Raw genomic sequence first — 17,645 nt, 5'->3', positions numbered from 1 at the left:
AGAAACCTGCAGCCATTTCTATACAAGAACTTCTGTACAAGGCGAAATGATACATCAAGAAGCCAATAGTAGGATGTGACAGAGCAGTACTTCTCCGGGTGGAGCCAAAGCCCGCTCTAAGTATATTTTAAAGAATCTGTAATTATATTTTTACAAGAATCTGCGCCTTTGACATGGTTGGTTATTACATATAATTGTGATGGTTAAGTACTGCATTTAATGGCTAAATCATGCCTCTGCATATTGGTCATTCTTAGCCTTTATGGATCTGTCCTCTGCTTTTGACAGAGTAAACAGATCCAAATTATTGGCTTTATTACTTGAAATGAGAATGGACCGGAATATAGTTAAATTGTTATCTGATCTGCATAGGGATCTTTTTGCTACGGCGAGATACGAACAAAGGGGCAACCATACACAGCATATTCGTATCATAAGAGGAGTCAGACAGGGATGTATTCTAGCTCCCCTATTGTTTACTTTATACATCAATTATCTTGACTCCTCTTTGTGCACAGCTTGTAAGGATATTCCTCGAGCAGGGGACCGGCTAATCCCTGCTCTCCTATACGCAGACGATGCCGTTTTATTAGTGCAAACAGCATTTGGGCGGCAGAGTCTCCTAAGCACTTTTGCAGATTTTATGAGGTCGTTGTATCGAAATCTCACACTAAACTAAAACTGCATGATTGTGGAGGGAATGAAATATCAAGCATGACCACATTCTCATACTTTAGGGGCCTTGTTTGATGAAAGAGGCACTTGGGCTCCGCAAATAAAAGCGAAAAGAAATGCTATGGTAAGATCAACAGTAGGGGTACTTGATTTTGCACGCAGGTTAGGGGCCAAGCCGATTCAAGCTATGCTAAATATATACAAAGCCAAATGTGCTGCTATTTCTAACTATGGGTCCGAAAGTTGGGAATACAAGGAGGTTGAGGTAATCCAAATAGTGGAGAATAAGTTCCTCAGAAATTTGCTCTCAGTCCCGCAATCTATACCATCATACATTATTCACCAAGAATTAGGCATCGGTTTTCTATCTGATATGATTGGAGTGGCCACACTTTTGAGATGGATAATGATCTGGATTAATCCTGAACTAGAGCTGGACTGTAAGATTGCCCAGGATTGTCTATCCCTGGACAGAGCAAGCTATATACCTTGGCTAAGTTATATAAAGAATTTAACAAAGAAATTAAGGCGCTCCGATCTGTTTGATATGCCAAATAAGTTGGTGAAGAAGGACTTGCTGTGGGTTAAAAAACAATTTTTATGTATGATGCAAACTGAAAGAGAGGCCAGAGAGATAATGAAATCAACGGTTCGAGCCCATCTATTTTTGAAAACAGTTCCAGTGATAGAATCCTACTTAAACGAGATAACAAAGCCTTACCACTAATTTCTTTTAACAAGATTTAGATTAAACCTTTTGCACCTTTTATTGGCAGAAACTCAGGGGTGGTGAAAAGTAAAATACCTGGGCCTTTGCTCCTGTGATAATTTCTCAACTCAAGACACTGCACTCTACTATGTTCTGTGATTACTACTTGCAAATTCGCAAACGTTTTTTAGTACCCATTATGAAGGGTAAAAGTTTTATACAGGTAAGGCCTGCGCTATTACATTTGCAGATGTTGAATCATACTTGGCAAAGTTTTAACATCGCAAATTTTTTAGAGGCAAGGGTTAGTGAAAGGAAAAGAAGGGCTATTAGGATATGATCTATTTTTTGCTTTTTTAAATTAAAGCAAATGTTTATTTGAATGTTTTCATGCATGAAGTTCATCTTGGTTTTACTCAATTTTATAATATAAAGTTGGATGATTGTATCTTGATACTTTATGGTGTGTAAGATTACCCCAAATGAATTTTGTAAGTATTCCATTGATTGATGTTTTTAGAGGATTTTTTGTACTATACTTTTATGGTTTTTAATAACCGAATAAAGTGAATATGACTGACTGACTGGCCATTCTTAGTATCTTAAATCCTCAATTCAAGTGCCCTGGTAACCACGTTTGCTATTGTATTCATACGTTAAAAGTATGTAAACTTCACAAAACCAAGCAGTTTCTCCTTGCACAAATTTGGTCAGGAAACCTCTGCCGAAATTTGTGTAGGGAAAAGCTAAAATAGTCTGGGTTTTACTGCTCAGGATTATCATACTATTCTCCATTACAACCAGTGGAGTTCCAAATAGTTAGGTAATACCGTATCAGGCACAAACCGAACACCATGGTAGTGCTATTTTTCCCTGCACTTTTACCTCTAGAGTAATCCAGCACTCATAATGAGGACCTTAGAGGCACCGGATATTATTTGGTTCAGATGCTAAAAGAGAAATAGATATCCATTTCTTGCTGGGCTGAGTGAGTTGAATAATACATCAACAGTCCCAAATCATTATAGTGTTTTCAAACGAATACCTATATCAACCTTAAAGAAATGTGAAACTCAATACCTTTCAAACAAAAAAAAATCACCCTTTTCTTGGATTCAGAAAGGAGACCTCTTCTGTTCAGGGAGATCTAATCCAAAACCTATACATACCATGTGCTCATACATCCCAGAGACTCATCTAAATCTCACCCTGTCTGGACCAGTCCTTGTAGTTTTCAGCCACTTGCCTCTCTCTCTTTCTCCTCAAAGACTTTTATAGGGTACCTAAGTTTCACATGGGTACATAGAACAGGCAGGGGTAATGTCACCAAGGCAGATCAGCAGAGTAAACTCACAAAGTCTTATCTTTAAAACAATGTGGAGGAATGAGGAAAGGGCTTCCTCAAATGGAATAATATTTTCCAATGGAGAATGTGAAAGAGAAAAGGTTCAATGTGGGAATGCAGTTTTTGCATGTGGATTGTCTGCCCTAAGGAAAATCCTCTTGAGTGATTCCAGAAGGTTAGACGAACACGTGGAAATTTAAAATGTCCACAGATTTCACCGTGGTCCAGGGAATTTTTGTGGTTTACAAGAATATCACAAACCTATTTAAATCATTAGTGGAACAAAGAAAATGGGTAGATTTCCAACTAGATTTTCTTCAGATACAAACAATCACTGAGTCCTTGGGTTAAGGACTTGGCCCTCTGAATGTGGATTCTTTCTATGATTGTTGAGTGGTCCTCACATATGTACATACCATGTTGTCTATTATTCCTGAATGAATATATCTTCTTTATTGATAAGTTTACTTTGTAAATGTGGGTTTGTAGGTACTAACGTACATTCAATTGGGAGTACTCACCTTTGGCCCAAAAATACATATTCATGAGCGAGAATGTACTTTTGGAGTCTTTTCAAATTTGGCAAGTGTTTTTGGACTCACTTTGTTACATACTGCCCACGTCATTATATCAACATAGATTGCAAACCTGCATTCCGAATGGCTTTGTAAATACAAATCATACTTTCTAAATATTCACTGAAATATATGCATTTGTTCTGCACATCCCCAGCTCAAAGATATCACCAAACCTCTTTCCTCTTAAAAACAAGTAGCAAGTAGATAATTTGTCAGCATTAAAGTACTTGTCAAATTCGGAAACACTTGACGTGACCAGTTTTAAACTTTTAGGATGACTTTCAGAGACAGGAATGATAACGTGCAAACAAATGCACGCATTTTAACCCATGGAATCCTTTAACAATGTTCCCCAATCTTCACAAGGCAAGAATGAGATTTCCAGAAGATTATTCTAAACATGATGGACTTTGGCCAAAGTTTGTCCAGGAGAGAAGCATTATCACACAGGTTAGTGTGAGATGAGCAGGAAAGCCTTACACGCAGTCGTGTGCGGAGACTCCACGTGGTGGTAGTCCATATGGATGGAAATGCAATCTCTGCAAAAAACGACAGGCACCTCAGATAATTTCGTTGATTTGGGGGGTAGGTGCAACTGCTCACCTGCTCCAGGGATGCAGGTGCTCCAAACCCCCGGACACCACCCAGTCTTAGAAGACCCTCCCTCTCCAAGGCCTAAACACTTCCTCTACTACAAGCCCACATCGTGGAAACATCTGTGTTTTCTCCAACCAGAGGCCTCGTACAAAATGCTTTGCTTGTAAAGTGTATTTCATCAGACACCTTTCCACAAAAAAAGTCTGCTGCACTATTGATTTACTGACTATTTTTACCTACATGCAGTCTGTGTAAAACATTTTCCCGCTATTTATATATTTTTCCTTCAGTCTGCAAATGTTAATCTCCGGAAAAGAGCGGCAATTTGTTCTTCGGAGAAACTTTGAATAATCGCTCATTTCTTTTTTATGGCAGCCCGCTAAAAATACCTTACACATGGCCTCGGAAACGTCCTGGCATGTTATGCCATGAGTATTAGATAAACAGACCAAAAATAAATGTCTAGAGCTATGCTTTTTTGACATAACGACGAAAAATGGGCTGTAAATTTCAACACTAAGCCAAGGACACAGAACTTCCTGGGAATGAGACATTGTTTAAGACTTCAAAATTGTTGACAAGGCTCAGGCGCGCGTGCACGTTTACTTCGGCCTAGGGGTTTGGGGGTACCGATTCATCCTTACAATTTCAGAATCCTGCAAGAAGTCAAACTGCGAAGATAATATTTTTTCTGCAGAAGCACATTTAAAACGCTATTATATTTTGTATAGGACAGATTGCGGTTTAAAGAAGAAAGAAAAGAGACTTTTTGTCAGGCCCTGGCAGAATACAGAACCGTCAACGTCCCATGTCAGGATGTAAAGACACGGATTGTCCTCGTGCGCAGAGGACTGCACAGCTCCACTTGTGACTGCCGGCTGCGCCGGGAGCCAGGGGTTCGTCAGACACAGAAGCCAGACAGGGCTAGGAGGCGGCTAGCACTTATCCAGGCTGCCTGTAGTTCATTAACCTGCTGACTTATCGCCGTGGGGGAGTACAGTAAAAGCAACGCGCCTTAAAGCAGCCAGCCAGACGGTGTGTCACGGGTACTTACGTCACTTTTCCTGAACTTTGCTTTTAAGCTTTTCATGCTCGTCCCATTCACGTCCTCACAGCCTCACCAGGGAGTACAGCATCTACAGTCTGCAAAGAAAACACAAAAGGACACGTTATCACAGGCCAGTGCGCAGAGTTTAAGCTTGTACACCAGCAAATGCCCCCGCTTATATTAGTTGTGCATACATTAACCAGAATTCTTCCTGTAAAGTGGGTTTCTTATAAATGTGTAACTGTTTCCCTCTGCCTCTCCTCATGGAGAGCCGGGCCCCTGTCCAGAGGTGCAGGGCCGCTGCAGATGTGTGCGGGGCAGGGCGGCGCCACTTCAGTGCCAGGCAAGCGGGAAATGCCTAAACTTCTGGACTGTTATCCTGGGCCACTGGAATTGTGTGGCAGGGGTGGACTAAATTATGCGACTAGAAAAGGAAAATTATATTTACTCCTACTAACTATGTAGTAATTTGTACATACGTTAACAATGTCTGGACAAAGGTTTCACCCCATTAGTACCGATTTGACACCTAAATACCGCAATAAACAATAGATAGGTGCCCAGTCAACCTTTGCGAAGCCCTTCCACTGAATGTCAACACGTGCTGCTGCATTTTAGTAACATTTGAATTCATCTAAGATATAAAAGCATTGTTATTAAGATCCGCAGATGATACAGCAGAAGATGGGGTCTGTGGTTTATGTGGTAAATCCACAATTATGCAGAAAACGCAGCAGGTGCGAAATCGCATAATTCCAGTGGCCCTGCTTTAAACCCAGAATCATGAAAACAAATATACAGCAGGGCTCTTGGTATATACATACACCAAATTCTGTGGATGCAAAGCCATGCTTCTGTTTAGTGTAGAATTGAATTAATGAATGGCTGAATTATGCATACAAAGGCAAGAAACACATTTTAAATGTGAAGAGAAGAAACACTTTAAACTCTTTTTCTACAACTTAGAGCATGCATGGAAGAAACACAACATTACATAACAAAACATGCAGCTTGAAAGAAGAATTAGCTTATTTTGTGCAGGTGGTGGACACTTATTTTTGTAACAGAGATTTAGGACCTGGTTTAGAGTTTGGCAGACAGGTTACTCCATCACAAAAGCATCCTAATAATTGCCTCAGGACATCATTCGCTTATAATAAGGGCCCGATTAAGAGTTGGTGGTGTTTCGGAGGGCTGCCACGCCAGCGTCCTGCTGCAGCACCACTGGCGTAACGAAAATTGAGGGGGTCTCTCTGCACGGTGCGAAGAGGGGCCCCCTCCAGGCTCAATTAGGAGCTCTCTGGCCAGAGTGCAGTGCCGAGGGGGCCCCTTGGAGCTTTGCCCCCCCCCAGCACTGCAGGGGCTGCGGGGGCCTGTGTTACGCCCCTGTGCAGCACCGCAAAACCTGTAGTTAGACTGCCTGCCGGGTTTTGTCTGGAATCCAGGTCTGGCCATCCGGCCTTTGCTGTCCCACACTGGGGCCGCTCTAAAACTCATATGAGAGCCTTAGAAAGGCAGCACTGTGGGAGTGCCAACCCACGTACCTGTACGGCATTGGACTGTACAGTCCATACAGTAAAGGGACACGGGGTGCATACAGACGGGGGCACACCATGTACCCCCTGCATGCAACTCCAGGCCCAGAGGCAGCAGGGCCCCTGTAGGGTCACCTTAGTTTCCTCAGCACCATGAAAAGGGTTGCGTTGAGGAAGCTCGTAATATGCATGGTGGTGCCGTTGTGGCACAGCATGCATATTGCGGCCTCTAACTGTTGCACCACTTTTGATGGATCACAGATCCCCAGACTTGCAGCGGTACAGTGGCGGTCCCAAGGCCACACTTGTAATACGGCGGCTGGACTCCCAGTGCAGTGGTCCGTGCACCACCACCACCATGACTACAGCAGCCCATTGACCACCGAGGTCGTAATCAGGCCCTACGGCAGATGGGATATTGGCCACGGTTGTGACAGAGTTCTCCATCTGCCAAACTCTAGAATCAGGCCCTCAGTTTTCATCATCAGACTTTGACCCAAAGCAAAAGAGAGAAAGGAAGAGAAAGATAGGACAACAGTGACACAGGGAGGAAGCAAGGTTAAGAAAAGAAACCACCACAGCAGGGGCGGCTCTAGGCTCATGGCGGCCCTGGGCAGGGAGCGTAGGTAGGGGGCCCCGGAAGAGGGGGTCCGGGTGGGGCGGAGCCCACCGGAGCTCACGAAGGGGGTCAGGGTGTTTGGAAGTGGAACAGAGCCGGAGGACGCCAAATCCCTGCCACTGAGGCCGCCACACAAATATGTATCCATCCTCAGAGGATTATTATATTAAGGATATATATTGGCGTGGCGGCCCCTGGGGGTTTGGCGGCCCTGTGCAGGTGCACAGCTTGCACATGCCTAAGGCCGGCCCTGACCACAGTGAGGTTACGAGGCAGGCAGTGTAATGCAACACTAGATCAATACCAGGCAGACCTGGCATTCTGCACTATTGGAAAAGAGTGGAAGCAGCAAACGCCTAGGACGTCCAGGGCTATTTGATGGCTCTTGGGACGTTGCCAAACCTGACTGGAGATCAAAGTGTCTGCAAGAAGAAAGGACCAGCCAAAGGAGCATCATAGGGTCGGTGAGATAAAGAGCAGCACTGACTACAGGGTCAAGAGCAGGAAGGAAAATGGCTCAGAAGAACTGCACGCGCCCAGCAGTGCTTTATTGCCAGTTTACTTTATGGCACCATATTTCATATATTACGAGACGGCAGGGAATACAGTCCAGTTTCATTGCCTGGCTGGAGGCAGGGGTGAAACTCTGGATGTGAATGCAAGCACTTAATGAGCTACGGTCATAAATAAAACGCTATGGTTGTACCTTTTTATCCAAACAAAAAACATACTCACATTAACTTCTTGTTAAAAGAACAAAGAGATCTCTCGGTTTAATGTAATTATTTTACTAAGCATGTGTATCGCGCCAAAATGTGGAACACAGCCAAGATGTCTGACGTTGGCTGCTGACCTTTTGTCTTTTAAAAATAATATTTTTTTAAATAGAGTTTTTTTATGGCGAGAACTTGACACGAGACATCGGGTATCAGAGCGCTTTACATAGCACCAGTTTCGTCACAGAAGGACACATTAATTTTTTTTGTTAGGCACGGGGAGATTAAGTGACTTGCCCAGAATCACAGGATGTTTAGCATCGTTGCCGAGATTCGAACCTGGTTCCCCAGATTCGAGGTCGACCGCTCTAGCCGTAAGGCTACGTCCTCTCCTGCCAGTGCTTGTTGTGTCTGTGATTTTTTTTTTTAATGAAGGTATGCACTGTATGAAAAGATGCATTGTCTTTAATGTCTCTGCTAAAGTAGTCCAGTAGGTGGCCTAAGGATGGCGTTCTCCATACTCAGACTCCACCATAGTCTTTCAATCCATTTATGCTCGGACTCTGGGATTTGCTGGCCTCAGAGGCCTAGAAAGGCTTGTTTCGCTCAGAGTTGGAGGTGTGATATCAATTTGCCTATCCAGGGCCGGACTGGGAACCAAAACCGACCCTGGCAAACTGCTCGGCCGGCCCCCCACCCTCCAGGGGTGTTTGGGGATGCGACCGCGCTCTTTGCCAGGGGCCGTTTTCGGCCGATTTTGTTAGACAAAAAAAGGCCCTGTAACAAAAAACGGCCCCCAGTGGCCCAAAACCGGCCCCAACCGTTGCGGCGCACCGGGGGATTGCCCGGTGCCCGCAACGGTCAGTCTGGGCCTGTGCCTATCGTACGATAGAGCAGATAGATATCTGGGATAGAGCGTCCCGATAGAATTACCTCGGAACATCTGACCCAGTCATGTGTTCAGTAGTGGTCAGCGAATCAGAGACATTCTAAAGCATGGGCACAGTGGGCCCTGGCCCAGGGCCCTAGCCCTTCAAGGGGCCCCTGATTGAGCCAGCTCTGTTTTGCAGAGAATCTTGGTCTGATGACCTTTTATAATTCTAAAAACAGATTGTTTTTTTTATTTCAAAGTATGTTATTGATTTTATATGCAAGACATTAGGATTTCTGTTATAGGGTTAGCCATCCACAGCATGCATCACAGTGTTTGCAGTCACTTTAACCCCTTCCATGCTGGTGACGAACCCCAGCCGTCATGCACTACGGTGCTCGTGTGCTGATGACGGCTGGGGTTCGTCACGGCCCGCCCGTGTTCGTCCGGCGGCCGCACACGGGGGAAATCGCGGCCGCACGGAAGGGGTTAAAACATATGCTTGACTAACCCCTCCTGACGTGGCTTAGTGAGAGAAAGAGATAGTAAGAAAAAGAAGAAGAGAAGGGTAGGGGCCCTCCTCCATGCCGCCCTCCGCCAGAGAGAACTGTTGTCTTTTTCATTTTGGATAGGGTGTTGGGGTGTAGGGCTCCTGGTACAATATCTTAAGGAGATGCTCTCTACTTCCAGAATGCGAGGCATAGTTATCAGTGTGAATCAAGAGGTCTTCCCATTGGCCCAGGTGTAGGGTGACATCGATCTCTTTCACCCATTGGAATGAGTGTTTTTTCGGCCCTCGTGTGGTACTTTGCTTATTGTATATAATGGAAATGGGACATTTGTTATCTGTGCAGAGTAAAAGGTGCTTTTCAAAGGCAATTATGGATTTTAGAGTCCTATTATTGAACAGCTCTCTTGAAATAATGCATTGGGCAAAGATATGCTATGTATACAAAGTAGAAAATACTCCCTGTGAAGGGGGAAGTCCAACTTTTAGGTTTATGGGAGGGTCTGTTTTTACTATTCAAAGTTTCAACATGTAAATATAGTGGCCCGGAAGTAACAAAGTAGGTTGTGATTAAGGGGTGTCTCTCTCTCGGTCTTTGTCTCTCTCTGTCTGCGTGTCTCTCTCTCGGTCTGCGTGTCTCTGTCTGTGTCTCTCTCTCGGTCTGTCTGTCTATCTCTCTGTCTGTCTCTCTCTCGATATATATATATACATACATATATATATATATATACATACATACACACTAATTATATATATATATATATATATATATATATATATATATATATATATATATATATATATATATATATATATATTCACTGAAAAAACCATAGGTTTCACACCAGTTATAGTTAGGAATTAGCATTTAAAAAACCTATTAAATTCACTAAAAAAAACATAGGTTTCACATCAGTTATAGTTAGCAGGAAATTTTACTGACATAAAACCATTGAAATTCCACGTTATAGTTAGTTGGACTCACTATAACTTGCGCGTGTAATGCACTGCTGATGACGTCACATATTACATCACTCATGACATGGTCAGTGACATCACTCATGACGTCACTCATGACACCATCCAGTGAATGTGTGCCTTTCTGAAAAATAAATATGTTTTATATATGTATATGTAAAGGTAGATGGAAAAATAAATGTTTAAATAAGTGTGTAAATGGATGTTTTTTTTTTAAAGAAATGATTGGTTAACTGGCTTATTAAGTGTATCTTAGTGAATACATATATTAACGAGTAATGATTAAATATTTAAATATATGTATCAGTGTTTCACTATGTGTATAAGTTGCTGCATGGGTAGGTGAGTAGCTACATGTGTGTGTATATAGATTATTAGTTTTTTTTCGTATCAGTATGAGTGTCTGTATGGTTTGGCGGGAGTGTTACTTAGCACATAGATGCATCAATGACTGACTCACTATTTGTATGTGTTTTGAAGACGGCATATGTGCAGGACTGTATGTGTGGATGAGTGTGTATATGCGTGTGTTAGTGAGTGAATGACTGTCTCATTAGTGTCTTTATCAGTAACTACATATGTTTTAATCTAGTATATGTGAGTATTGATGTATATGAGTGAGTATATGTGAGAGTGAGAGATTGAAAGAGTTCTTGTTTAAATAAGTATGTGTTTCTATAAGTGATTGTTTAAGAGAGTAAGTATGTGTAAGTTTCCTTAGAAGTAAGGTGGTAGTGTGTGTATAGCTGTATATGCAAATAAATGGATGTTCAATCGTTTATTTGCATGTGTGAGTATGTGAGTAACTTTTGGATGACTGTCGGTGTGTAACAGGATGTATAGGTGTATCACTACATATGATGAGTGTATATATGTATGAGTGACTATATAGAACTGTTGGTGAATGAGTGAATGTGTATATAGATGGTGGAATTATTGAATTGGTTGTTGTAACTGGTATGGGTATCTCCATTTTTAAAAAAAAATTATTTATATTTTTCAATATGTGTTTCATGGGTTACATTACAGTGAAAGGAGGTCTGTCACTCTGTCACAAGGATAATGTCATGAGTGATGTCATGAGTGATATCACGGACCATGTCATGAGTGATGTAATATGTGACGTCATCAGCAGTGCATTACACGCGCAAGTTATAGTGAGTCCAACTAACTATAACGTAGAATTTCAATGGTTTTATGTCAGTAAAATTTCCTGCTAACTATAACTTATGTGAAACCTATGTTTTTTTTTGTGAATTTAATAGGTTTTTTAAATGCTAATTCCTAACTATAACTGGTGTGAAACCTATGGTTTTTTTAGTGAATTTAATAGGTTTTTTAAATGCTAATTCCTAACTATAACTGGTGTGAAACCTATGTTTTTTTTAGTGAATTTAATAGGTTTTTTAAATGCTAATTCCTAACTATAACTGGTGTGAAACCTATGGTTTTTTCAGTGAATTTCATAGGTTTTTTTAATGCTAATTCCTAACTATAAGTCTCACTTTATAAGTAAGCCTGTTAGCGCTCTAGTTGTTTAGAGCGCTCTAGTTGTTTAGAACACTCTGGTACATTCTGTCATTGGGCTACAGTTGGGCTATATATTTTTTTTGTCTCTGGTGGCCATCTTTGGGCTACATTGGGCTACATTTGGGCTACATTTTGGCTCTAACATATATATATAGCCCAATGTAGCACAATACATATTTTTTCAAAGTTAATTTTCGTAAAAACCACGTAAGAATAGGGCTACCAGTCCCTACAATTTTTCCCATTTTTTTTTTTTGAAATTTTTTTTTGGAGTGCTCGCGGTGCTCGCCCCGGGGAGCGCCCCGAAGAGCGTACTTCTATAAAGCGCCCCGGGTCGCGCTCCGGGGAGCGTCCCGTAAGCGCCAATATCGCGAACGAAAACATGATCGTGACGTATCACGTAGCCGCGTCCTCGTGATACGCACGGCGTAAGCGCACCCGGAAGTACTCGAGCGAATATGATCGCGCAACGTAAACATCCGGCGTGCTTACGCGACGCGACCCGGGGCGCGCCCCCAGACGCGCCTGGGGGCGCGCAGCGTAAGCGCGTCGGGTCATGTGACCTGAAAATAACACTTTTCATTGGTTCATAACAGTTTTGGTTTCATAATGATGAAGCCCCTATTCTTGTGACCTGAAAATAACACTTCTCATTGGTTCAGGACAGTTTTTTTTTTCCAAATGATGAAAGACCCCACCTTTTTTCCTTATTCTGACTTTGTCCTTTGACTGAGGAAGATCTGTTTGTACCTCTCTGTACCTTTTTGATCTTTATAATGGCTTCAGTAGCAGCAGCAGCTGGTGCATCTGCCCCACCACCACCACCACAACAACCAAGAGGACCAGCTCAAGATTACATTGGTGGTCAACAAGAGGAAGAGGAGGATGGTGAAAGATGGCTGCCTGAACAAAATACCCCATACAAGCCCAAGTCACACATTGTATGGGAGTTTTTTTCACTCCCAGAGTGCAAGAAAAAAGTGAATGCGGCCAAGGTAACTTGCCTAATCTGTAATGAAGAACTCTCAAGGGGCAACCCAAACAAAAAATATTCCTTTGGTAACTATACCATGATTCGACATATGACCCGTAAGCACCCTAACAACTATTCTCGTGCAGAGCTCAGGGAACTGGCCAGTAACCTCCCCCAGTCCTCAAGGACCACCTCCCAAAGAAACAAACCCACTTCATCGGGACCAGAAACATCAGAGATGATGCCTTGTATTCAGCCACGATTTGCTGATTTTAAAATCACTTGTTCTGCATGTGGCAAGCTTATCGCCTATGGTGAAAAGAGCGTAAAGCTCATCGTCCTTGCAGGTGACAATCACAAGTGCCCCAAAAAGAAATAATTTTTTGGGTTTTTTGTTTTTTTGCTCCAGTTGACCCAGTTTCAATTCCCTATCCCCCTAAAAAAAACACACAAAAAAATATAAAACAACAAAAAGAAAAAAAAAGTTCTTTTTAAAACTACCTCCAATTTAAAAAAAAGGCTTCATTTTTAAAAAAATGTCATTCTTTTTTCCTCATAGTACGCTCCCCGGTCCGCTCCCCGGTGCGCGTACCGGGCGCTCCCCCCGCGCAAAACGAAAAAAAAAAATATATATTAAATGCCCCGCGGGGCCCTTTTATAGCCCCCACATCAAACCTAGGGGGTCAGAGGGGGTCTATCCCTGACGCCTTATGGTCATTTCCCCCTTTGTTTTAGCCACCTCTTGTGTCTCGATTTTACCGAGACACAAGATGGCGGCCGTTCCGGACTGTTTCGAATGTTTACAGACACCCGAGAGCCAATCAGCTTTCCGTGCGCACCTCGCATTGCGCGCCCGGCGCACTCCCCAGGGCGCGTACCGGGGCGCGCTTACAGATATATATATTTTTTTTAACCTAAATTACTCAAAATCCACTGGAGCACATATCTTGAGACATAGCAAAGGCACATCGGGCTACCAGTCCCTACAATTTTGCCAAATTTGGTGGAAATCCATTCAGCCGTTCGGGCTAAAAGTGAAATCGACCGCCCTATGGAAATTAACATGGGGAAAACGCATTTTGGGACCCCCTTTTATCTCGGCCCCCGCTTGACGAATCCCCCCCAAACTTTCAGGGAAGGACCGGAACGCCGCGAGGCCATTTTGAGGAAATTTTCAGTCAGATTCGTCAACCGGCGCCAAAGTTATTCCAAATAGAATTTTGAGATTTAACATTGAAAAAAATCCTAACTAGAACTACCTACTGGCATATACATACACACGAGCAAGGTGCCAAGCGCTTTAGGAGGGCTGCCCACAGCGCATCCGACTATCCAGCCTTCTTTAGCCCCCATCAGCCACACAGCCTTCCTCCAATTGATTAAAAAGAAGTCCGACGCGTTTCGGGGCAGACACACCCCTTCTTCATGGACTTTAACAAAGTGCACATTCCACCCACCATTGCGATTTAAATGCAGTTTATTTAAAATCGGGGCCGCCCTGAGTGGGCGTGGCTCTTCACATACATACACATATATATATATATATATATATATATATATATATATATACACACACACACACACACACACACACACACACACACACACATACATATACATACATATACATACATATACATATACATATACATATACACACATTTAAAAAACCATAGGTTTCACACGTTATAGTTAGCTGGACATATCACTCATACAAAACCTTTGAAATTCTCCTGTTATAGTTAGTTCAGCTAACTATAACTCGAGCGCCCGCAATGCACTGTTGAGGACTGTTGATGACGTCACGTATTACATCACTCATGACATGGTTAGTGACATCACTGATGACATCTCAAAGGACATCACTGATGACATCATCCAGTGAATGTGTGTCTTTCTGAAAAATAAATATTTTTTATATATGTATATCTAAAGGTCGATGGAGGAATAAAACTAAACACCCACTTCCCTTACAAAGAAATGGAAAGTTTGCATCTCTGCAGCCTCTTATTTTTCACCTTATTCATCTTCCGCTCAATCAACACATCATCCACAAATACACACACCTACTTGCTGCCTTTCTTGGCTGGGCATATCAATTATTCTTCTTTAATTCAAATTCAAAGTGCAGGCCCTTTATTCAGCCTTCTTGGTAACTACTACCCGTGAATAGCAGTGGGTAATTTGCACACTTCTGTCCTTTCTTGTGTCCTTTCTACCGCACACTGTGTGTACTTTATGCACTAGCTTGCTTCCTTAGATGTGTTACTTGTTTCTCTTGCTCCCACTGCGGAATCCAACACCCTATCTGTACAATGAGCTGGAAATCCAAAGATCCACTTCACTGACAAGGCAGTGGGTAGTTTGCGTGTCTCCAGCCTTTCTTATTTTTCACCTTTTTCATCTTCCACTTAATCAACACATCAGCCACACATACACACAACTACTTGATGCATTCCTTAGCTGTGATTATCAACTATTCTTCTATTTCACATTCCTATTCAAAGTGCAGGCCTTTATCGAGCCTTTTCATTGTAACAACTACCACGGCCGAAGGCACAGTAAATTTGCACACTTGCTACCTTTCTTGGCTGGGGTTATCAATTATTCTTCAATTTCATATTCCGATTCAAACTCAACGCCCTTTATTTTCTGTTGTAGTTATAGTCTTACACCAGTCCAAAACAAGTCATGAACCACTAAGGGGCTCATCAGCTGGTCATAATCCGTGTTGGGAGACACTGTACTGCAGAGACACAAATCCAGGGGCCAGTCAAAATCGCAGCTCAGGCAAGGAAGACAGGTTGAACGCATGTGAAAAGGGAAATTCGAAACGATAATCCATAAGCTGCACTCAATGTAGCCAGAGGCAGCGCTCCATAGTAACTAAGCATTCAGTTGCGGAGCAGCAACAGCCGGGACATATTCTTGTGTGCTACAGGATGTGCACACCGGCAACTAATGTGAGTAGGACGCATTAAAGATACTCTGAATTAACTCCTCAAAATGCAGGAGCACGTCTGTATTTAATAAATCATGCATTTCTATGGAGGTGTTTGCTACATGAAGGACAAATGTTTCTCTAGCTGATGTAAGAGTGACCTCTTTTCGAGGCTTTTCATTATAACAACTACCACGGCCGAAGGCACAGTACATTTGCACACTTGCTACCCTTCTTGGCTGGGGTTATCAATTATTCTTCAATTTCATATTCTGATTCAAACTCAAGGCCCTTTATCGAGCCTTTTTGTTGTAACTACTGTTCCAGGAATTCTGCTTCTACACAGAACTGTGCATAAAGACTTAGGACCTCAGTCAATTACCATGTACCAAAACCCACCTTACTACCCAAACCCTCTACCAGACTAGCAATCAGGCACTCATTGGTTCTTTGTCCTATAGCAAAAACACCAATGACTAGTCAACCCAGAACATGCGACTTAGATTACCTCAAGTAAGGTGGATAACAAGAGCACTCTTTCGTTATAGTCTTACACCAGTCCAAAACAAGGAGTAAATAAAGACAAGTGCAAGTTTGAAATGTTTATTTCTAACACAGTGATCTCATGTGCAGTACCTTAGATAATACAACCAAGCATATTATCAGAAACAAGGTTGTCAGCATTGTTACTATTCCATAAAATACAAAAGGGAGAAAGCATACTATAATGCTAAAGGGAAAAACACATTTAAAATATACCTACATTTCACCCTTCCTACCTAGCAGATTAGTTTATAACTACAGAAGGTCTCATAGGATTACATGGGCGGACCCATACCTCTGGTACTCAGCAGTAGTGGATCACATTGAGTTCTGCACAAACTGTCAGGATACCAATGTTCTCCAACTGTGTGTAATTATGCCTCCACAGTGCATTATTAAATGTGCCAGTATCAGAGGTGGGCACAGCTGCATATGTGTTATGGGTCGAACGTGCGACGATCATTCCGAATAACAGACACAGTATCCAAGATAACCTTGATCGTCCATGCTCTCACTATACACACTAAACTAACGAGACAGCTTAGAAATGCAGAAAAACAAGTTATTCTCATGTGAAGCAAAACACTCAGTGTTCCCTAAACAATAGCGCAAGTGCAAAGCAGAGCAGGAAAGCAAAAATGTTTTTTAAGCTTCTAATAAACCCATGCTAACTTAACACGCTGCGAGTGCAAGGCTCAGCCCACGACACCCTCCCTCGATCGAATCACGTGATATAAACGTGAGCGAATTAGGAACGCAGACTCCAAGCCTGAAAAGCAGAGTCAAGTTCAAATTTGCAAAAAAAATAACTAACTAAATAATAAAGAATAGGTAGGAAAATCAAAGAGTCTTAATCCAACAGCGTATAAGCACAGTATGTAGCAACAGTCTCCAAGAGGAAGTCATTGTTCTCATCTGAAAACATTTCAGCCATCCAATTCAATAGTGAGAATGAACATACATGTTCCTCAACGACCGGAGCCTCTATCACCATCGCAGGAAAACTCGGGTCATCTTCAATGTAACTGCGTGCCAAGAAGTCAAGCGCCGCTGCAAAAACATTCAAACGTCCCAATATTCCATTTTTCGCTGCTAAGGCCATAATCCCGCCACCAGAACAGAACAGAGCAAGTCATGAACCACTAAGGGGCTCATCAGCTGGTCATATTCCGCGTTGGGAGACACCGTACTGCAGAGACACAAATCCAGGGCCCAGTCGAAATCGCAGCTCAAGCAATGGAAGACAGGTTGAACGCATGTGAAAAAGTAAAATCGAAACGATAATCCATAAGCTGCACTCAATGTAACCAGAGGCAGCGCTCCATAGTAACTAAGCATTCGGTTGCGGAGCAGCAACAGCCGGGACATATTCTTGTGTGCTGCAGGATGTGCATCCATATTTAAGTAAACAAATTAATAGAAGTACACCGGCAACTAATGCGAGTATTAAGGGGTATCCACCAAAGATGCTGGAAAAAC

The 17,645-nt window shown here is 42.5% G+C and overlaps 1 protein-coding gene across 2 annotated transcripts in view; it reads right to left on the bottom strand.

Moving 5' to 3' along the window:
- The window catches only part of RAI14 (retinoic acid induced 14), a 430,174-nt gene that overhangs the window by 354,533 nt on the left and 57,996 nt on the right, over window positions 1-17,645 (bottom strand). For both annotated transcript variants that reach the window (XM_086960508.1, XM_086960510.1), the window contains exon 2: window positions 4,959-5,047. In XM_086960508.1, coding sequence (XP_086816634.1) covers window positions 4,959-4,994 — 36 coding nt within the window. In that variant the 5' untranslated portion in view covers window positions 4,995-5,047. The remainder of the gene's footprint in view (window positions 1-4,958; window positions 5,048-17,645) is intronic.

Source organism: Lissotriton vulgaris, chromosome 3_1 (genome assembly GCF_964263255.1).
Source record: "Lissotriton vulgaris chromosome 3_1, aLisVul1.2, whole genome shotgun sequence".
NCBI lineage: Eukaryota > Metazoa > Chordata > Amphibia > Caudata > Salamandridae > Lissotriton > Lissotriton vulgaris.
Note: the sequence above shows the minus strand (reverse complement) of the source record. Positions and strands in the feature narration are given on the sequence as shown.